This window comes from Manduca sexta, unplaced genomic scaffold (genome assembly GCF_014839805.1).
Source record: "Manduca sexta isolate Smith_Timp_Sample1 unplaced genomic scaffold, JHU_Msex_v1.0 HiC_scaffold_1696, whole genome shotgun sequence".
NCBI lineage: Eukaryota > Metazoa > Arthropoda > Insecta > Lepidoptera > Sphingidae > Manduca > Manduca sexta.
This window is the reverse complement of record NW_023592586.1, coordinates 14,500-36,072: the sequence shown is the minus strand read 5'-3', so window position 1 is coordinate 36,072 and position 21,573 is coordinate 14,500. Positions and strand designations below refer to the sequence as shown.

Here is a 21,573-nt window from a genome sequence, read left to right as displayed (position 1 = left end):
TAATCAGCAATAAAAACAATTGTAATTTTTCTCTCATTTCTGTGTATCATGCGTAATTTATACCTTAAACTGATTTTGAAAAGAGCAACACCGGAGTTTCTTGCCCTTTCTTCTCTGATGAAAACTGCTTTCCAAACTTGTGGTAGAGGTAATATTGACGGAATCTAAATAATGTATAACATTTTACAGGTTCCAATAAATTATTTCATTTCATTGTAAATCGCAACATTAAAATATAATCTAAAACGATGTTTCTTGTCTTTCTATAGGTCGGTGTTAGCCTAAACTAAAGCTCTACATATAGTAAATGTCTATATCCAAATACTTTTTAAAATGAAACTGCGATTTTATAACAGTGGACGCGTAAAATCAATCGGAATGGAATCGGCTGGATTGCGAAGGATTCTTGCGCAGTCTGGAATACCGCAACGGGTAAAAAGATTTACAAAAATACCTACGATGCTAGCATTCCATTACTAAAATGTAATAAAATCTACTGAGGCTTTTGGAAATAAAATGAAATTGTTAAATGAATAGATTTTGGTTGTATTGTAAATAAGCTCGGGTGGTACATGTATAGGGATAATTGGCAGAATCTAAGAAAGACGTTGCCCAGGGTTCTGTACCTACGATGAAGGACATCTAAAAAAATAAATGTGAACTCTACCATAAGCATCAATAACTACAGCTATGATCCTGCTGCTAGGCATAGGCCTATTTGCTACGGTCCTGTGCTAGTTTCGTTTTGGATTGACCCGCTTTATTAGGTCATCGACTAATCTTGTCGCCGCACGCCCAATTCTACGCTCGTCCTTGTGCTTTGTCCACTTGGGCTTGAGTTTGTCTATTAATTCCGATGGTATTATATGCTGGTCAATTGCATTTGAATCCCATACTGAAAGTACTACATCCCGAATAGGGCTCGATTTTGGAATTTATATCGAATGTTAAAATCTCTACAACACTACCAAATGCGAACAAATTGCATTCACATGCCGAAAATAAAAAATTACCAAATTTCTATATTAAGGAGTACAATCTTGAAATTGATAGGGAATAATAATTTATGTTTACGCAAATGTTAGACATTGAAACAAAACTATTTACGAATTTTATCGTAGTTATTTATCTTTTTTCAATTGGGAATGTAAAATTGTCTCCAACTCTCACTTTTAAAAGGTCTCATGGATCAATATTCCTGTCTCAGTGCTGTTGTCTATTGGGCAGGACGCATAAGATGATGAGCCAAGTATTCAAATGTGGAATTTTAACCATCCGAACACTATCTAACCAAGCCTTACTTGCCTGTCAATCTCTATGTCTTAATTATTCTTGGTCAAAATTAAATATTCTTTAAACAGGTAGCATACTATAATTTCCAAATATTAAATTATTCCCAATTATATGGTAACATTAATCTAAGAAATTTCATAATGTTCTTTAAAATCAATAATGAAATTAAATGCTTTATTCAACACGTAGGCGATCATGGTTGCGCTTATGGTAACTCAAGGTATATAAGAATATTCAATTATTACTTAATTAATACAGACATTTTATAATAATAATATCAGCCCTGTATTATATACTTGCCCACTGCTGAGCACGGGCCTCCTACTACTGAGAGGGATTAGGTCTTAGTCCACCACGCTGGCTCTAGTGCGGATTGGTAGACTTCACACACCTTCGAAATTCCCATAGAGAACTTCTCAGATGTGCAGGTTTCCTCACGATGTTTTCCTTCACCGTTAAAGCGAATGATAATTCACAAAGAATACACACATGATTTTAGAAAAGTCAGAGGTGTGTGCCCTTGGGATTTGAACCTGCGGACATTCGTCTCGGCAGTCCGTTCCACACCCAACTAGGCTAGACATTTTATATTGGTCATAAAATAAATGAACTCAATGTAACTCTATGTAACATTTATTCTTCTTCGTTTGTATGCTTCTCCTACAAATTGTGACAACAATGAAATTAAGACAATTATTAACTGTTACAGTCTTTACTAATTTTTATTGTTTATCGTGTTGGCGATCCTTAAATAAAACAAATTAATAAAATAAATAAATGAAAGAGTACAAAGGAAACAAAGAAGCCAGATCGGACTGGCAGGAAAGAAGATATAAATCAATATTTCGATTGTCCTCCGCGGTTCTCCGAATGTAAGTTAACAATAATCATGGATCTTGTTTTATTTATAATTATAATCTTTACAGTGTTAAAATGCACGAAAATATATAAATTAATTAAGATATATTGCAATTCCCACTGTATTTGATATCATCTAACAGTTATTATTTTACCAGGATTCAAAAAGTTTGTTTAAGATTTTTAAAATATAAATCTAATTCGATGAATACGTATACACATATATTAAAAGACGACAACTATTTCTGATCAAATGCATCGACTGGACCTATTATTAGCCGGCCAGACCTAGTTCTAAACGTAGATAGATACTTCAGATATAACCGTAACAAGTACCTATGACATTTACAATTCCTACATTCTGATTTCCTATTCACAACTATATATTACATACATAGAATTGGAGGGTAACCTTTTCGGGCTTAATTTTATTACCGACCTCTTTTCTCCCCTTCAAAGGGAGCCTTTACTGCTTTATAGAGGATATTGTGTAGGTGACTATTTAAATTGGATACAACAGGAAATAATAAATTACTCTTTTAAATGATTTTATCCTTTCCAATAACCTTAATAGGGAAATAGGATGCTAAATGTGTTTTATTGATGTAACGTTTGCAATAACGGCTTGGGAAGCAAAAGTTCAGAGCAGCTGATTATAATATGAATGGCAGACTCATGTCAGGCTTTAGTTCTCATTGGGTGTTCTTAATTAATATTTAAAAATTAATATGACTTAATAGTCATATTGTTTTTATAAGAGTATGGCAAAGTGTCCCCTTGCATCTGATGGTTAGTGGATTGGGGTTCAATATAAAGTCGACTGACGAGAGATGAGTAAACCTTCGGACACAATTATGCTCGCCTGTTGGTACCGGGTATACACAGGCTGATCCCGGAACGTGACACACTTACGTGGGCCACCTTGTGTACCATGGTCGCTAGCTGGACTTTTTATATTATCATTATTAAATTTTTTGCAGGCTTTACCAAATTCGCGTGGGTCTCCGCGTGTCACCCAAGGTGCCGGTTCACATCGAGGCGTCAGTGTCCAGCAGTAATGGGGCAGCGAGAACCGGCCGGCCCGCCGCCAATGCCTCGCTCATCGGTGGCCTTGCGGCTTCCAGGGCCCCAGATAATGTACAGGAACGAGGAGGTCACGCTAAGAGACATCGTACATTTTAGAGCTCATTTGCTGGGTGAGTTAATTTGTAAAAACACTTGCCTTAAGTACGTAGTACATATATATCGATGGCTTAAATGTAGAAATGTGGTGATTCAATCTGTGAGTCTGTGTGATAAATAAAACCAACGAAATAGCTGGTGTCATCTGCCTTGATACAACTAGAAAAAAAGAACTTCAAAACAAGAACCATGGGTTTAAGTCTCACATTGAAATTTCATACACGCAAAGACATTAAACAGTAAAGTTGGTCATACACCAATGTATATTGGTTATTATCTTGTGTTTTCCTATCAATATATATATCCCTCAATAGCACTTCACTTTTAACTGGGAATCTTACTTATCCTATCCGACCCTATATAGGATAGGGTCGGATCTTACTAGACCATGATTAAAACATAGGCTACTTTTAATCCCGATCATATGCTTCCATGGGAATTATTTGATTTTTTCATCAGATTTTTTAAATAGATTGCGCTGGCATCGTACTGTGTTTAAGGGTCTTTCGTTTCAGCAAAGGCTTTTCACGCCGACGAAGCCGCGAGCAACATCTAGAAAAGAATAAAGTAACAAATTAAAACAGCCTTGTCGAGTTTTTATAGATACCTTCATTCATATTAAGGCACTTTGAAAACTTCGTGTGTTCTTGGATATTATATTATTGTGGACATCAAATAAGATAGGGAAGGAAGAATTTTTCTCCTGCAATCTTAGTCATGTTACGAAATATAATATAAGCTACACTGCATAAAGTATGTAACATAACGGAGTGTGTAAATACAAATTAAATTACACTTAATTTATTGGAAAATAATATTACTTACAGGCATTTCATTGAAATTAATAATACTATGAAAATTTAGTGAAATGCGTAGAAGAGGTGGTCTTTGCGTCATTCAAAACATGCCTAAGTATATATTTTAACTATTCAACTGTATGTGAAAACATGAACATTTTACAGCTATTCGTAAAATAATTTATTATTCACATCCGAATGAAATCCATCAAAATGCTTTAAAATATTAAATGTTTGATTACTTTGATATTTACACAGTCGTGTCCACCGGATAAATCGATTTAATACGTAAGTAAATTTAGACCGACAACAGTAATGAGTTTTATTCCATTAATACACGAAGCCGATGAAGCACTGTATTACGTAGATGAATTCAATGATCTTCTATATGCATAGGTACGTACCTATCAATTTGTCCAGATTGGGTGCATGAAGCGAAAGGTTATGTTTCAAGATTTCAATAACAAGCAATATCTGTTAACGTAATCATTTTTTGTGTCGGACTTCATATTTTGTTAGCCAGACAGTAGTGGAATAACTGTATTTAGCTGATAATTCTAAATGAACTTTTGTCAACAGTTGACAGTCGAAACTTGAAAGAATCGTTAGAGCGAGCAGAATGGAGTCTTGGGGTGGAGTTGTGGTGCAGCGAGGGCGCGCAGTCGAGCACCCTGGCACCTGTCTCCTGCCGAGTGCTGAAGCTGCACTTCCAACCATCCCAGGGTCTGCATTACCACCTGCCCGTGCTCTTCGATTACTTCCACCTGTCGGCTGTCTCCATAACAATACATGCCAGTCTAGTTGCTTTGCATCAACCGTACATCAAGTAAGTAATTGTATTCGTGGAATTTTATGCCTTTGAATCATCATTCACTTTGAATCGTCTAGCACGTATCATCATACGTGCTAGACGCTTGTCCAGTAAGCGCCTTTACAAAATAACACCACCTAGACTTAAAATTAACTGTTAATATTATGTGATACGAGTTGCAATTACCGGCATGATTGTGCTTGTAAATATAAAAAGGTTAAATATAATAGCCTCTATTTAGATTACCTATCATAGTGAAATATTTATTATATACCTATCACTTTTGATTCCATTCCATGTCTGTCTTTGTAAGGAAAAGTATCATGCATTACGTTCAAAGCTGGTAAGTATTGAGTAAAACCTGTTTTACGAAGACCTACCTCAACTGCCATATTTCTAAGCATTGCGTACTAAAAGTGGGTCCATTAATATTGTGATTATTGATGCTACAAGAAGCATTAAAATGTTTCAATATATAAATATATCTACAATAAAAATGGCATAATACAATTTTGAATATATACTTAAACTTAACATTTTAGTTGTAGCTTTCTAAATACTAATGGACTGTAACCTCAAGAAATTTTATACAATTCAGTCACTAAAAAATAGTTCTAGATTCCAGTGTCTTTAATTTCCTGTTAGAAATTTCAAACGAACAAAGCCGCAAGCAAAAGTACTAAGTTAACATTTTTTTAAATTTGACTCTAACCATAATATAATTAATACTACACTTATTTTTTATGAACTTTGCCTGCCAGTAATTAAATAAAAACAAAACCTTCCCAACCAGTACACCAACGACCATAAATAGGGTAACGACATGAGCGTAACATAATATGTTTTTCCAGCACGCCCCGCTCGAGCAAACAGTGGGGCAAGTTAATGAAGAGCGCTGGATCCAACTTCAGCGCGTCGGGCAGCTTCGAGAACGTGTTGTTCGGATCCACGGGCAAGTGCGCTGGCGGCAACTCCGGCAAAATAGCTCACGCCAGGTAAGGCGACGCTTTTAATGTTGTATTGTTGAAATGTAATGAGGTTTTGTAATATGTTATCATATTTGAATTACTTACTATGGGAAGTATTTATAATGTTTTCACGTAAGGTCAGTCGGGGGAAGTGCGCCATAAAATTATCATAGCTGGATTCAATGCATAATAATTTCTTTTTGTGCTGACTTAAGAATGTAATTTTATTAATTTAAGAATATTTGGTATTTTGTGATAACGACCTATAGCCATTCAAGGAAATCAGACAATAAATTAATAAAATTTTGCTCAAAGTAAAAAGATAGTAGGCGCACTTGCCTCCGGAAATGGGGCAAGTGCACCTGTGTAAAAAAAACGTATATATTAAACATTATAAAGAAAACACTAATTTTAGTCCATAGAAAAATAAGTTTTACCCGCATTGCTCTTGGATAATTTTTTATAACTCAATATTATAACAAACTATGGCTGTCAAATCAAATTCGGGGCAAGTGCGCCATATATTTGTAAATCAGGGCTTCAAAACATTTTACCCATTTTTTGCTATATTTAGGTATTAATATTAGAGTTTTATGTGCGGATATGTTGTTATAAAGAAATGGTAGCTTTAATACGAAATCCATTTTATTTCTAAAAACTAAAAAACATACAATTATGTAGGAACTAACATTTTTGAATGCGTTATAACTCAAAAACTTAGAATTTGGCCTTATAACATTTCTCATTTCTTCTTTGTAAAACGAACCATTTAAAACAAACAAATATCCGAAGAATTAACTAATACACCTTTTTATTTAAGTCGGCTCAAAACAAAATACCCTGAGTAAAAAAAATGATGCTATTACATTTCAATAATAATAATTCATATTAGTAAAACATATTCTCAAAAAAGGTTGGTTATATATGGATCAGGGGCAAGTGCGCCATATGACTATTAACTGTGGCGCACTTGCCCTACTCGACAATTTTGAGGTACATTTTTTCGCATTGCTAAAAAATCCATTATTTTAGTAACTATAAATAAAATTCGGGCAGGAAATTAAAATAAAAGGTTTAAACCATGAACCCACCTTACTGGTTTACAGAAATATGTTAAATATCTTGTAATATTTGATGTTATCTTTACGGGGTCATCTCTGTTTACAGGTCTAAATGACACTTAAATTAAAATGGCGAATAAATCGTATTAAAATGAACATTTGTATTTTTAGTGGAACTGTATTTCAGTTAGTAGCATAGATATAAGATTGCGGTTATTGTATAACATCAATAGTTTTCGATTTTTTTAGGGCAGGTGCACTTACCCCGTCGGCGCACTTGCCCCACCTGACCTTATTTAAATTAGGTTTGCATTTGAAGCAGAAATAGCGAATTTATGTAACTTTTGTTTCAACAGATTTTAGAAAAACGAGCATTAGCTTAATTATAAAACAATGATTTTCATAATGAAACGGATCTCATTTTTACAGGCAAGTCCATGCAGAAGTATGCGGGATTCTGCTGGGATCCCTAGAAGGTTTGCAAAGTGCGTTAACAGTGTGCGGCTCAACGGGTGTCATGCTTACTCCAGAAGAGTCCACATCTAATTCAGTCGTTGGAGAAGTAGCGCAGAGGATAAAGGATCTCAGTGATTTTGGAAAAGTGAGTGTAAAGTTAATTGCTGTGCTATAATAGTTACAATTTATGTCATATGACTAGATAAAAATTTAAAAAGCCTCAGTTGTAAAAGTAGAAAAAACTAAAGTATCTCGAATGAGTTTACATGGAAGAAATAGTTTCCAATTTGTTCTAATTTGATAAACCAGTAAAACAAAACATTAATATATCCAATATATATCAGAATTTGCAGAAATCCGAGTGCGGTGAAGAGGAGGAATGGGCGATGAGCGCCGCTCACGACATCGCGCGTTTATGTGCGGAGGTGACGCTTCGCTGGCGCGCATTCCTGCACCACACCACCGACCGACCACACGTCCACCACGCGCTTGCAGCTCGACATCATGCATTACGGTAAATTGAACTTTAATTAAAATTGGATCATTGATGACATAGCCTATGTGATGCATGTCTATTCGGTATACTATGTTTAATTAACACCTCAGAGAAAGCAAGAAAACAATGGCTTTAGTTATCGGTCAGACTAGTGATGCAACTTCATCGAATTTTACGCCTACTATCGAGCCTTCTACTACTTAGAGCGCTTAGGATTCTGTTGCGTCTGTTTTGCTGTTGGTGTTGCTTGTGGAAAATATAAAATAATAATAATGAATAATAATTGCAGTGCTTGCAAATGCTCACTAACGCCAAATACTTTTCTTCATTGTCGCTTATGTAATCAAGATTATCATTATGAGTGCTTAAATATTAAAACCGCTCAATATGCTGCATTCAGCAACGAGTACCTTGCTTCCTGGAAATGTCCAGCCTGCAATAATGTCACTAGGCGTGTTAGAACCAATTGCAATACTCCTGTACGCTGCCATCAGGTGCCGGTGAATGAGGACTCGATGAATATGTCTCTTGATAATCTCGACCGTTCCGAATTAATGGAGGAGTCTAACGCATCAGGTGTCTTAATAACATCACCTGGATTGGGTGAAGCGGTTACCATTGAGAAGATTGGACAAATACTTGACCAAAAGTTAAATGATACGTTAACTCATTTCATGTCGAGCTTCCGTAATGCTTTAAAGGAAGATCTGAAAATTATGGTTAAGAGTGAAATGGCAGATGCTCTTCAACAACTTAAGCTTGGTTTTAATGACAGCATCACCACTCTCTCCACCGGACAAGATCAACTCAAAACTGAACAAGTAACGTTGAAACGTCAGTTGGAGGTACAGTCCTCCATTATTGAAAGAATCATCGATGAGAACTCACGTTTGAAAGAATCTCTACGTAAGCTGGACAATCAACTTAATGCTATGGATAAGCTGTCAAGAAGTCATAACATTGAAATTCAGGCTGTACCTGAATCTCGCAATGAAAATCTTTTTGCTCTTGTCAAGAAATTAACAGACTTGCTTGAAATCTCTATCGACGACTCATCTTTGCGTGCATGTCGCCGTATTGCGAAAATAGATTCCTCGTCCCGTCGCCCTCGCAACATACTGATTACGCTATCATCACCTCGGCAGAGAGATATAGTATTATCGGCAGTGCATAGATTCAACAGAAAGAATGTCGGTGAACCATTAAATTCTAGACATCTGGGTATTGATGGCGAACCAAATAGAATATTCGTAGTAGAACATTTGTCTCCTGACACTAAAATGTTATATGCCGAAGCGCGTAAGATTGGTAAAACGTGTAATTATAAGTATGTATGGGTTAGATTTGGACGCATATATATGCGTAAAGACGAATCCTCTAAAGCTATTTATGTTAAAAATTTTGAGACACTGAAAAACCTTTGTTCATAGTTTTCTTCTGTATAACTTATAATCTTTTCTTTTCTCAATTTTTATTTTGTTTTTGATTATAATTGTTATAAATTTTGTGCTTCATCATGTATATTTATTATCAAAATGTAAATAGAATAAGATCGAAAACTGATGAACTCTATTTGAATATCCTAAACTGCAACTATGATGTGATATGTTTAACTGAGACAAACCTGAATGACAATGTCTTTACTAGCGAATTTATTAGTAATGATTATAACGTTTTCCGACGGGACCGACATACCACATGTTTAAATAAAGTTGAAGGTGGTGGAGTTTTAATTGCAATTAATAAACTTCACTGTGGTTCGTCTGTCCTCTTGGGAAAGTGATATTGAAGATATTTGGATCAGATTCTTGCCTAACTGTACGCGTGGTAAAATTATTAACCTTTGTCTATGTTACCTACCTCCAGATCTTTCAACGAACTATTTAACGGATTTTTATACTAATTGTAAGAAAAATATCACAAATTCTAGCTGCTCAGAGGAATTTATATGTATTGGTGACTTTAATGTCCCCAACATTACTTGGACCAAAAATAATGATTCTGCTGATGCATCACCAAGCCCTTCTCCTGACATAAAATCGAATTTACTTCTTGAATTTTTCTTTTTATGTAACCTCCACCAATTTAACACAATACCTAATTTTAATAACCGATGCTTAGACCTAATATTCTCTACATTGGACAATTTAGTTGTAACTGAAGCTAGTCCCCTTATTCGTTTAGACAAACATCACCCTCCTCTCAAGTTTGAACTTTCGTCTCTTTCTCAAACACAATTCCATACACCTAAACGTGTGAAGCGACCTAACTTTTATAAATGTAATTATGATAATATTAAGACAACCTTATCCAAGATGGACTGGGAATCATTATTTTCATCCTCAGACATTGATACCAATGTTGCTCTCTTTGTATAACATTCTTGATAAGCTGATACGTGAGAATACTTGTATGATTTCTAAAGGTCAGGATAACTTTCCTATTTGGTATACACCTGGATTAAAACGATGTATTGCTGAGAAACTTAAATTTCATAAGTTACATAAAAAATATAATAATCCTCGTGATTACGATGTATTCTGTCTATTAAGATCTCGCAGTAAACGTCTAATGGTTCAGTGTTTCAATAACTATGTATCTACAGTTGAGCAATCTATGACATCGAATATTAAATCTTTTTGGAACTATGTAAACAATAAAAGAAACTCTAGCAATTCCTTCCCACTATCTATGAAGTACGGTGATCTTAGTTCCTCTGATAATAGGGGTATCTGTGAACTTTTCTCCAAATTTTTCAGCTCTGTATTTGAAAGTGATCATAGTGCTGCTATTGACTCTAACACTTTACCTCACACTAGCGTCACCACTTTACACGGCATTGCTATTACTAAGCATAAAATATTAGCCAAGATAAAAAAACTTGATCCGTCGAAGGGTGCTGGACCTGATGGATTACCCCCTTTCTTTGTCAAACAATGTGCTGTTGAACTTGCCAAACCTTTATACATTATCTTTAATAGTTCTTTACGAACTGGGGTATTCCCAACCAAATGGAAAATAGCACACGTAGTACCAATCTTTAAAAATGGCGATAAGTCGTCTTGTGTAAACTATAGGCCTATCAGTATACTGTCTTGTTTTGCAAAATTATTTGAGTCCGTTGTCTATGATGTATTGTATTTTCATGTCAAACCTCTGCTATCCCCTAGACAACATGGTTTTGTAAGCAAAAAGTCTACCATAAGTAATCTTCTCGAATATAAAAATTATTTATGTTCCGCCTTTGCACGTAACACTCAAGTAGACTCAATTTACACCGACTTTTCTAAAGCATTTGACAAAGTGAATCATAACATATTATCTTCTAAATTGAAATCTTTTGGCGTTCATGGTAGCTTACTGAGGTGGCTTGAATCGTACCTTGCCAGAAGAACTCAACTAGTCACGCTTAATGGTGCTCTATCATCTTCCGTTTTTGTAACCTCAGGTGTCCCGCAAGGATCTCACCTCACTCCTCTATTATTTATTATTTTTATTAATGACCTCATTTACCGCCTGAAGTGTCCTTGCTTATTGTATGCTGACGACCTGAAAGTGTTCAATGAGGTTACAAGTGTTCGGAGTGCTATTGATTTACAAAGTGATCTAGACATTATAAATGCATGGTGTAAAGTTAATCACATGTTCCTTAATGTTCAAAAATGCTTTATTATCTCCTTCACCAAAAAAACTAACAAAATTGAGTTTACTTATTCATTAGACAACCATTCCCTTGAACGTAAAAATGTAGCAAAGGATCTGGGAATTTTATTTGACGATAAACTTTCTTTTCGTAGTCATTATGATTATATTGTCAAGAGAAGTTCACAGGTTCTAGGTTTTATAGCACGGGTAACCAAGAAGTTTAAGAATCCTCGTAGTCTTCTTCATTTATTTAACACATTGGTTAGAACGATTTTAGAGTATGGCGCCGTTATTTGGTCTCCATTTTACCGTGTTCACATTGACCGGATCGAAAAAGTTCAAAGGACATGTTTTAGGATAATTTCTTTTAGATTTAATCTTCACCGGCAATTGAATTCATATAATGCTAGATTGGCATATTTTCACACACACTCACTTGAATCTAGACGTTTTATTAGCGACTTTATTTGTTTATACAAAATTATTCATTCCCTTATGGACTCTCCTTCGTTGTTAACTTGTCTTAATTTTAATATTAATTACAGGTGTCGGAAACCAAACGTATTTTCTCTTTTAATATTTCGCAACAATACATCTTACTACAATCCCATTGTTCGAATGTGTCGTCAGTTTAATGAACTTAGTATTAAGAATCCTTCTTTAGATATATATCAAAATACTATCAATACTTACAAAAGAGAGATCCTTAATATCTTCAATTAATCAATTACTCAAGATTTATATGTTTTATTTTTGTGTTTTGTCACATTAACACTTGTCATGGTGGTTAATGTCATCTTACTCATTTTTAGTCGGTAAAATATTTACTACTACTTACATTTAGTTTCTACAGTTAAAATAACTTTAATATTCATAATAATAACGTAACATTTCTATCTACTTTGTAATATTGTAAACTCGTCCGCTATAATTAACTTTTCTTTATACACAAGTTTTGGGTTGCGATTAGAAGTAAGCATATTTTGTAATCAATAATTGGTGTATTTTTAGTTGTAACCTGTTTTGTGTTAAATAAATAAATAAAAAATAAAAAAAATAAACTGCTATTCGACTACAAGGACTATGCTGCGGTGATTATCATAGTAATCACTAGGTCAAAACAGTTAATAAACGAGACACTAAAAACTATAACAACCTATTACTATAATAAACTTTTTTTATTATTTACAGCATCAAGCGTTTCTCAGAATGCTTTTTTGTGCTGGACAACCCGCGTCACTCGATGGCCGGTTGCTACGATAGCAACTACCAATCATACCAGAGTGTCGGCGAGGCTGCTCGCAGGTCTCGGTATCTGGCGCTGCTGCCGCCACTGCCGGTCCACTGCATTGCTCTCGACGGAGATCCGCATATCATGCCCATCATCTTTGAAGATAGGTAAGGACACGGATGGTTGCACAGAATCAGGATTAATATGTGATAGTTTTAATATATTAAACATTATTTCAGATACCAAGATACTGCTGAATTTGCAAGACGACGATCGTTCTTAAATTCCAGTGCCAATAAATCTGGAAGCGGTGCGTATTTTTTTTTCCTTAAGAAATTATTAGGAACCATCAACTTCACGATGCTTTAATACCAATGTAATCATTTTTACAGATCCATTCTTATGTTCGGAACCTGTAGGAGAAGACTGCGCTTGTAGTATATCTTCTCTCGTTGATTCAAGAAGACCTTCATCAGAAGCATCCAGAGTCACGCTAACACTGCCTAAAACAATGATGGATGTTCTAGAGCCGCAATTTCAAGCACCCAAAACGAGTTCTAATGTGGTGCAAGCAACACTGACTCTGGCTCCACAAAAATCCGCTAGAGGTTCCCCGAAAAGAACATTGGTGAAACAAAACGTAGTTGAAATGAACAAACCGCATAACAAACAGCTAGAACTAACTGGCAGAAATAGATACATTGTGCAAAATAATCAAATCAGTGAAATTCAACTCCCGCCAAACAGTGCATTCGCGTCATGCTCTATACAACAAGGGCAACAACTATCTCGATACTCTGCATCAACGTTACTAGACATTAATGCATCAAAAAGCACTTCTAATATTTCGCGTACAGGCAAAGAAAAGGGCGATCCCAATGAACCATTGCGACAGAAGCACGAAATCACAAGTGGAGTTAGCACATTACCCGCGAGACATAGTAAATCTTTAGATCAGCTACGAATGTCGCAAATGACGCCATTTAGTGCAGCGCAAACGCTTACAAAAAATATAAGAAATAGTTCAAATTCGTCGGTCAACTATCCTAAAACATACATTCCGGTACAACAAATAAAGCCTACGACACTGCCTCGTAGTGTCACCACTACAGCTTACCCCACGAGTACTACCACACGATGTGGATCAAAAGGAGACGATTATAGAAGGAACATAACAGAATTTAGAGAAAAATACAAAAATCCGTGCAATATGAATTTAACTCCTCAACATGGCATGAGCAATGAAGTATTTCATAATAACGTAGGTTATAAGTATGATGGTGCGATGAAACCTAATCCTAACCAAGTATATGGCTATACTCTCGGTAACCAGGGTAATCTGCAAGTGAATAATGTTATTCGTAATCCGTTAGAGTTTCAGAGAGGCTACAGTGTAAATTTACCCCGTCCTATGTTGCCTCCACGTAATTCTTATCCACCGGTTAGTGGTAAAACTCAAGTGACTGATCAAAATAACTTAGTTTCTAATAAACATGTTCATAGATCTAATTCTACGCATGTATTTCATCAGAATATGGACAGCCAACAAATCGACATTGAAGCAGCCCGTAACCAACTGAGGTATGAATTAAATTACTATCTTCAAAAAGGAGACTGGAGCTATGACTTTAATACTGGCAGCCTCATCCAAAATTATCAAAAGAAGTCTAGTAAAAGCAGTGACGATAGCGGTTTTGTGATGAATTTAGATAGAAGCAGCGATGGAACTTCAAAATCAACTTATTCGAAAACACCGCCTTCTACTCCACATTCCACAATGCCTTCCGTGAGGCATAAGAAGAGCAGGTCAAAGGAGTCCAAATTGAATAATAGCGCTAAAGAAAACTCAAAACTAAATTCTAGCCGTGACTCATTAAGTAGTCATCACTCCATAAAATCCCGGGATAGTAAATCCGACCGTCATACTTCAAAATCTGAGCGTAGTACGCCAAAGTCAGACAGAGCGACCCCGAGATCTGGGAAATCGACACCTAAATCTGGTGGTATTACACCAAGGTCGGGTCTAGCAACACCAAAGTCTGGAAGAGCCACGCCTAAATCTGGTATGGCTACACCTAAGAGTGGTAGATCTAGCGGAAAACCAGAAAAACGATCAAAACATAAGCCGTCGGAGAAAATGACTCAATTAATGTCAGAAGCCGCATCTTCCTCCAGCAATGAAAGTATACCATTTGAATTACGAAGATTAGAGTCATCTGCGAGTGTCCCTTATAGTCTCGATCACGGCCCAGAGTTATTACGGCATTGCAGAAGCGCAGCATCGGTATTGGACGAACCTAACTTAAATAATAATTTCGGATCGGAATCTTTACCCAATTTAGCACCACCGCCCGCTTTTGAATCACCACCACTTGATATAGGAGACAAAGATTTCAAAATTCTGCCTCCAGAAAACTTTTCAAACAAAGAAGAAAAACGTAGTAGAAGTAGTTCCACATCGAGCTTAAGCGAACAAAGTGGTTGGGTATCCAGTGGACGTAGTTCAGGCCCCTCATCTCCCGATAATACCAGTTGTCAATTAAACCAAAATTTCCCTCCGCCAAGCCAAGCACTTGCCAAAACTCCTACCAAAACCTACGAGGATCCTATCGAAATTCGTAAATCTGAAGGTGAAACGATATGTGATTTTAAAAGAACTGAACTCAACGGTGAGCAGTTACGTGAACGGCTGCTAAAATTAGCTGTGAAAGTAGCTCAGAATAACTCGAATGAGAAAATAGAATGCTGTGATAAAGAAATATGTGAAGAGTGTACGATTTGTAGTGACTCTATATGTACAGATAGTCAATGCGAATATAATAAGATTATGCACAGTAACGGGATTGACGCGGGTTGTAACTCTGACACATGTACTGCAAGCTGCTTCCAACAAATGTCAGAAATTAACGCTAAAGTAAACCAACGACATAATTCATTTAGTGCAGTGCAAGGCAAGTCTTTCAGCACGTCAAAATCTACAAGTGAAGGAATGGTTAATAAATCACAAACTATTAGCGATAACTTACATCCGTATATACGTAAAGAGATTGTGCCGAAGCCACAGCCAAGTTCGAGTAAATCAAGTTCTATGGATAAAAGTAAACTCAGGGAAAGGATTGAATACACAGAGCGATTAATTGCAGCGGAACTCAGAAGTCTCACTGTAGACAGGTCTTGTAAAAGCCATAATAAAAAGTCAGCGCCGGGTCCCGTAGCATCTGTACAAAAATATCACAATAAAGCGAAGTCTGAAATAGATTTGGCGCACTTCATTGGGGACAATGATTACGAGCATTTGCCACCACCACAGCAATTCCGCGATGCACCGCCTCCACCAGACGAATTTAAGGTAAATAAGTACCATTTATTGGCATCGCAAATGTAAATTTTTTTTCCTTGTAATAAAAGTGCACTGTTCTAGGACCCTCCTGCGAAGTCGCCAAAATTGAGCAGACAAAGCAGTAAGGCGTCAACGCCGTCAAAGACTCCGCAGAAACACGCACAACCATCTACACTAGAGTTAGATAATCCCCTCTACCACGTGTGTGAAGGTAAGATATCTGCTTATCAATATCTTAAGCTTCTGTAATTAACAACAATAACATTAGCTTCGCTTCCACCAGGCATTATGGAAAGGAGGAAACTTAGACCTCATCAATCAGTCAACTCCAGCGGCGCAACGTCCTCGACAACTCTAAATAAAAGCCAAAGTACAGGAGAGTTAGCTAGTCGTAATGAAAACGGAAATAATAAAGGTGACGCTTTATTAACATTCTAGAAAATAACAATTTAGTTAATAATTTGTTTTATTTATTTTTCTAAAACAATATACAAAAATGATTTTATATTTCAGAACGTGAAAGTAATCTCATCAGTATCTTCGGGCTAGCCGAGTCTGAAAGATTGTTCGTTAAATGTCGAGACGAGTTCCGACAAAGCGTGAAATATCCAGGAGCTATTTATTCAGATTTTCCACCTGTGGAAAATTCGCTCCCCTACTTCCATATCAGCGATGAATATCGAATGTTTAATCCTGAAGGTGGGTATAATGCTACCGAAAAGAATGGCCTTGAATTAATATACTTAACAATAAATTCAAACAATGCTATGATTTCCAACCTTCCAGGATTACATCTCATAATATGCGTTCATGGCTTAGATGGCAACGCAGCTGACCTGCGCCTGGTAAAAACATACCTAGAACTAGGCCTACCAGGCGCCAGATTAGATTTTCTAATGTCAGAGAGAAATCAAGGGGATACATTTTCCGATTTTGATACAATGACGGACAGGTAATTAGAATGAATTGTAAACTTTAATAATCTAAATTCGTTACCACATTGGTAAATAATATCTACCTTACTCTTAGCATTAATAATAACCATGATGGCTTCAACTTAATATTATGTATCTTTTGTTATGCAAAGATTAAACTATTTACCACAGTCACTTTGCATTGTGAAAAACGTATACAGTTTATTCGTAAGCCGTTAGAAGCAAATTATTGCTGTCAAAAAAGCTATTCAAGCCACCTTCAACTAACGATAAACAAAGACTTGAAAGAATGCTTTTCAACGTTTCAGGTTGGTTCAGGAAATTCTCACGCACATTCAAAATTCAAGCGAACCGGCTCGCATTAGCTTCGTGGGACACTCACTTGGCACCATTATCATCAGATCTGCACTAGCCAGGCCTCAGATGAAACCATTTTTGGGCAAACTGCATACGTTCTTATCGCTTAGCGGCCCACATCTTGGCACTCTTTATAATTCTAGTGGTCTCGTGAATGCCGGTAAGTAAAATGTATCTTATGATAAAGTTGACTATTCCAAGAAAAAAGACACAAAAAACATTGAAACTACGAATATGAATAGTTAACTATAAATATTAGCTTCAAATCCTACGTTGCAATTTGCAGAGGCAAATTCATGGAGAGCCATTGGTCAGTCAGTTACAGGCCTAAACTAATAATACATTTAATACTATCAAAGTTTATACATTCTAAGCGTAAATTATAATATTTTCAGGCATGTGGTTCATGCAAAAATGGAAGAAGTCCGGGTCCCTCCTCCAGCTGTCTCTACGCGACGCATCGGATCCTCGCCGTTCGTTCCTCTACCGCTTGAGCGAAAGGAGCCAGCTGCATCAGTTCAAACACATCCTGCTCTGTGGCTCCGGGCAGGATCGATACGTTCCTCTGCACTCGGCACGACTTGAGCTTTGCAAAGCCGCCGCTAAAGATATGTCTCTGCTAGGTCAAGCTTATAGGGAAATGGTGAGTACATTTAAAAAAAAATTATTAAATCGATATACTTAGGTTATAAAGATTTAATATTTTTTTGCTTCGCTTCTCATAATGAAGAATTTAAAAACCATAAAATTTTTATAAGTGATGTAGCTTATCAAATTTTGATAAATCATTACGAGATTCCCAGAAATCACGTCATGTTCGTGATACTTTTAACATTATTAAAAAGATTCTGTACGTTTTGCAGGTACACAACATGGTGGCACCGCTTGCGCGCGCATCGTCCGTCTCAGTGGTTCGATACGACGTCCAACACGCACTCCCACACACGGCCAGCGCGTTGGTCGGTCGAGCAGCTCACATCGCAGCTCTCGATTCAGATCTTTTCATTGAGAAATTTCTTCTTGTCTCCGCACTCAAATATTTCCGGTAATGTTTTAATAAATTTGATATCACGTTTGAGACTGAAATCGGTATCACTATACGCTTATGTAAAACCCGAATGCGGTTGTAACTTTCAAACTTAAAATTTATTCTAGAAAATTCCATAATTGTTTCACTATGGGGCATTTATTTTTTAATTTGTAACTAGCATTTTGTTTTTATTAGCATTTGTTTTTAAAATGATCGGCTCTTACTATTGCAGCAGGACTTAGGTAACGCCGTATAAAAAGGTGTTTATTCAACTGAGCTGGATTTATCCAAGGTCGTTTTAAATCTTAAACATTTGGTGACTCTGAATTTTTGGGATAAGGGCAGGTTGAAAAATAATTTATTTTCTATTTTTGTGCCATTTTAAAAATATCAGAAATCGCCCTACTGAGCAGACTTACTTTTATAAAACACTTATTGGCCACTTATTATTACACACTTATTATACACTTATTTGGCTGTGATAATTTCCACTCGGTATTTCTTTGGACCTCTAATCTCTTTTTTGAAGGTACAATAAGCAAAATATTGAAGAATGCCATGCCTATTGCCTATTTTACCCAGAGCCGTTCAACGTTCAAATTGCTCTTCCATGCGATGTTTAATATTCTCTGAGTTCGTGTATCGTATTATAATTTCTTTTGTAGTGTTTACAATTAAATGCGATTGTCCGAAATATTTAAAATTATGGTAATAATAAAATTAATAATGACCCATCTTTGCGACTACTGAATTAAATCGATCAAGGAAATAAAGAATTTTAAATCGATTTAATATCCTACCTAGAGTCATAAATATCTATTATTGAATGCAGAGAATTACAATGAACTAACAATTTTAATTAAGTAGCATAAGATGGATCTTTACACCAAATAATTAAGACTACAATTTAGCTAATGTAGATAATAATAGATAGATGTTATTATAATAATTAATATTGTTAACTACACTGTGAAATGTTCACAGCATAATTTCGTTTAGGGTTGCCATCTTGTTAACATCTAGCATCAGAAATACAGTTTTAATCGTTAACTTTAAGAATTTTATTATTGATACGAATTTATTTTTAAAATAATACAATAAAATCTTTTTAATATATTGCAATTTATGATATCGCGCACGAACATTTGATCACAATAGAATCTGAGTCATTCATACCGGGGTGTGATGGCAACCTTATGATGGCAGTCAATTTTCATCACTTGTTTAATATTTATTTAATACTTCCGGGGCTGGGCAATGTCATAATTGCCTTTGTGTACCTTACTAAGTTAGATTTTAAACAAATTAACACCCAGGTTTCCTTATGAACAGCACAAAAGATGAAAATGAATATAAAAATTTCATTCCAGCAGCGCTAAATACGATTTACGGATGTAATCGTATCTAAAATTAGGTCATGTTTGAAAATTTGACGGGTGTAAGTAATCCAAATCATCGCTCAAACTGCTTATCTCTATACTGGTTTACAGAGTAATCCATTGCACGTAATATTTTGTGTTTCATATAAAAAACATAAACCAAGCTACCATGATTCAACATTTTTATTCGAACCAAACACATTGGTATCGAAATAATGCTGTTTATTTCGCCAACTTAACTTTCGCAATTATGGGCCATTTCTTACGCGTAACTTGAACAATTCAGCCGATATTACTTATACCACCATCAGTTACATACTTTATATTGGCAATAAATTGACAGCGTTTGCGCGGCGCTTTACATACCTCTTTTCTTAAGTAATTACATAGCTCTTGATATTATATTTCTTGTATTTAATCAAGTGATGATATTGACCAACACTAAGAGAGCAAAAATCTTCTGCCTATCGCATTTTATCATAATCCTCAAATTTTTTCCATCGCACAAAAGGAATCGATACGAAACCTCACAATGGAGAATTTCTATTATTCGCATTTTATAATTTATATGTCGTTGTAATGTTTATGTTCCTGTTGCGAAAAATAAATGAAAGGGCCTGAAACTACGGCCGTAGCCTTAATCAATATAACATGTTAGAGAAAGTTGTAAATTTTTATCGAATGTTAGACTGATCTTTAAATATACGATCACTAAGATTATGGGTAAGTTCCATAGAGGTATCCTTTCTTATTAGAATTTAATTTTAATCTCGAATAGTCACGCTCTGTCCACATATTTGTAGTAGTTGATTTTATACAGGGGCTTATTAATTTCGTCGGATATAGATAAATCGTAGTTATTGATATGTTGTATTAACGGTCATGAGCGAATTTAAGAACAATCAAGGCTATCAACTACAACGGACATCCCTAGAGACCTCAATCCTTGTCCATAATGCACCATCGTGTTTTGCATGACAAATGCGTTTTACAGGTTGTTCTAAGTATGGAAAATTCCCCACTATACTTATTATAGAAATAAAATAATATATAGCCGCAAGAATTTATATTTGTAACATTATTTTTAAAACTACAGTAATTAGAGATTTTAATAACTCCTTATTAAATTATTTTGTAATGAAGCTGATGACCCGAATATCTTATTCCAAAGCAAAATAATATAATTAGTGTCACCTGTGCATGTTTTAAAATTTTTAGTTAGACAATATGGATTCCGAATATTTTGTGACCGACGATATGTTTTTATATTATTTAAGTATTTAATAAAAATCGATGCAATGGGAACACCTAGCACCTTGGAACATATTACATAACCATTTATTATAAAATATCAGACTTTATTTCTTTTCTTAAAAATGATATATCTTACATAGTATATACTGTTAAATATTTTGAAACATGCTCGGTTACATATAAAACATTCTGTTTAAAATAAATGCATGTATGTAGTAGTTGTGTATTAAAAGACGGAAAAGAATTTTGTAAATAATATAGTAAATGAAATTTTATTTGTAAATCGTATGTCTAATGACAATGTGTCGATGTTATACACATATAAAATAAATAATAAATAAACGAATTCCTGAAAATCTGTGTATTTTTTATAGACATTATGTACTTATGTAACTACATACTTAATACTTTTCTTTCCAAAGTTAAATAGATTTTTTTTTAATTAAGTATATTCATGGTTAATACAATAATAGGTTTATA

General features: G+C 35.3%; 1 protein-coding gene across 1 annotated transcript; it reads left to right on the top strand.

The window, feature by feature from the left end:
• The first annotated feature begins 3,208 nt into the window (after positions 1-3,208).
• Positions 3,209-21,449, top strand: LOC115439998. The gene is made up of 14 exons (XM_037445496.1): positions 3,209-3,347; positions 4,710-4,956; positions 5,793-5,936; positions 7,400-7,571; positions 7,771-7,940; positions 12,759-12,965; positions 13,038-13,108; positions 13,191-16,147; positions 16,220-16,349; positions 16,652-16,837; positions 16,925-17,090; positions 17,382-17,590; positions 17,826-18,073; positions 18,294-21,449. Exons 1-14 carry the CDS (start codon positions 3,209-3,211, stop codon positions 18,477-18,479), a joined length of 5,232 nt encoding a protein of 1,743 aa, XP_037301393.1. The 3' UTR covers positions 18,480-21,449.
• Positions 21,450-21,573: the final 124 nt, after the last annotated feature.

What these genes read in the sequence shown, in the direction of transcription:
- LOC115439998 (XM_037445496.1), top strand. Translation starts at nt 3,209, where the DNA reads ATGGGGCAGCGAGAACCGGCCGGCCCGCCGCCAATGCCTCGCTCATCG. An exon ending in ATCTCAGTGATTTTGGAAAA is followed by an intron (nt 7,572 to 7,770) that starts GTGAGTGTAAAG and finishes AATATATATCAG; the next exon opens with AATTTGCAGAAATCCGAGTG. An exon ending in GCTCGACATCATGCATTACG is followed by an intron (nt 7,941 to 12,758) that starts GTAAATTGAACT and finishes TATTATTTACAG; the next exon opens with CATCAAGCGTTTCTCAGAAT.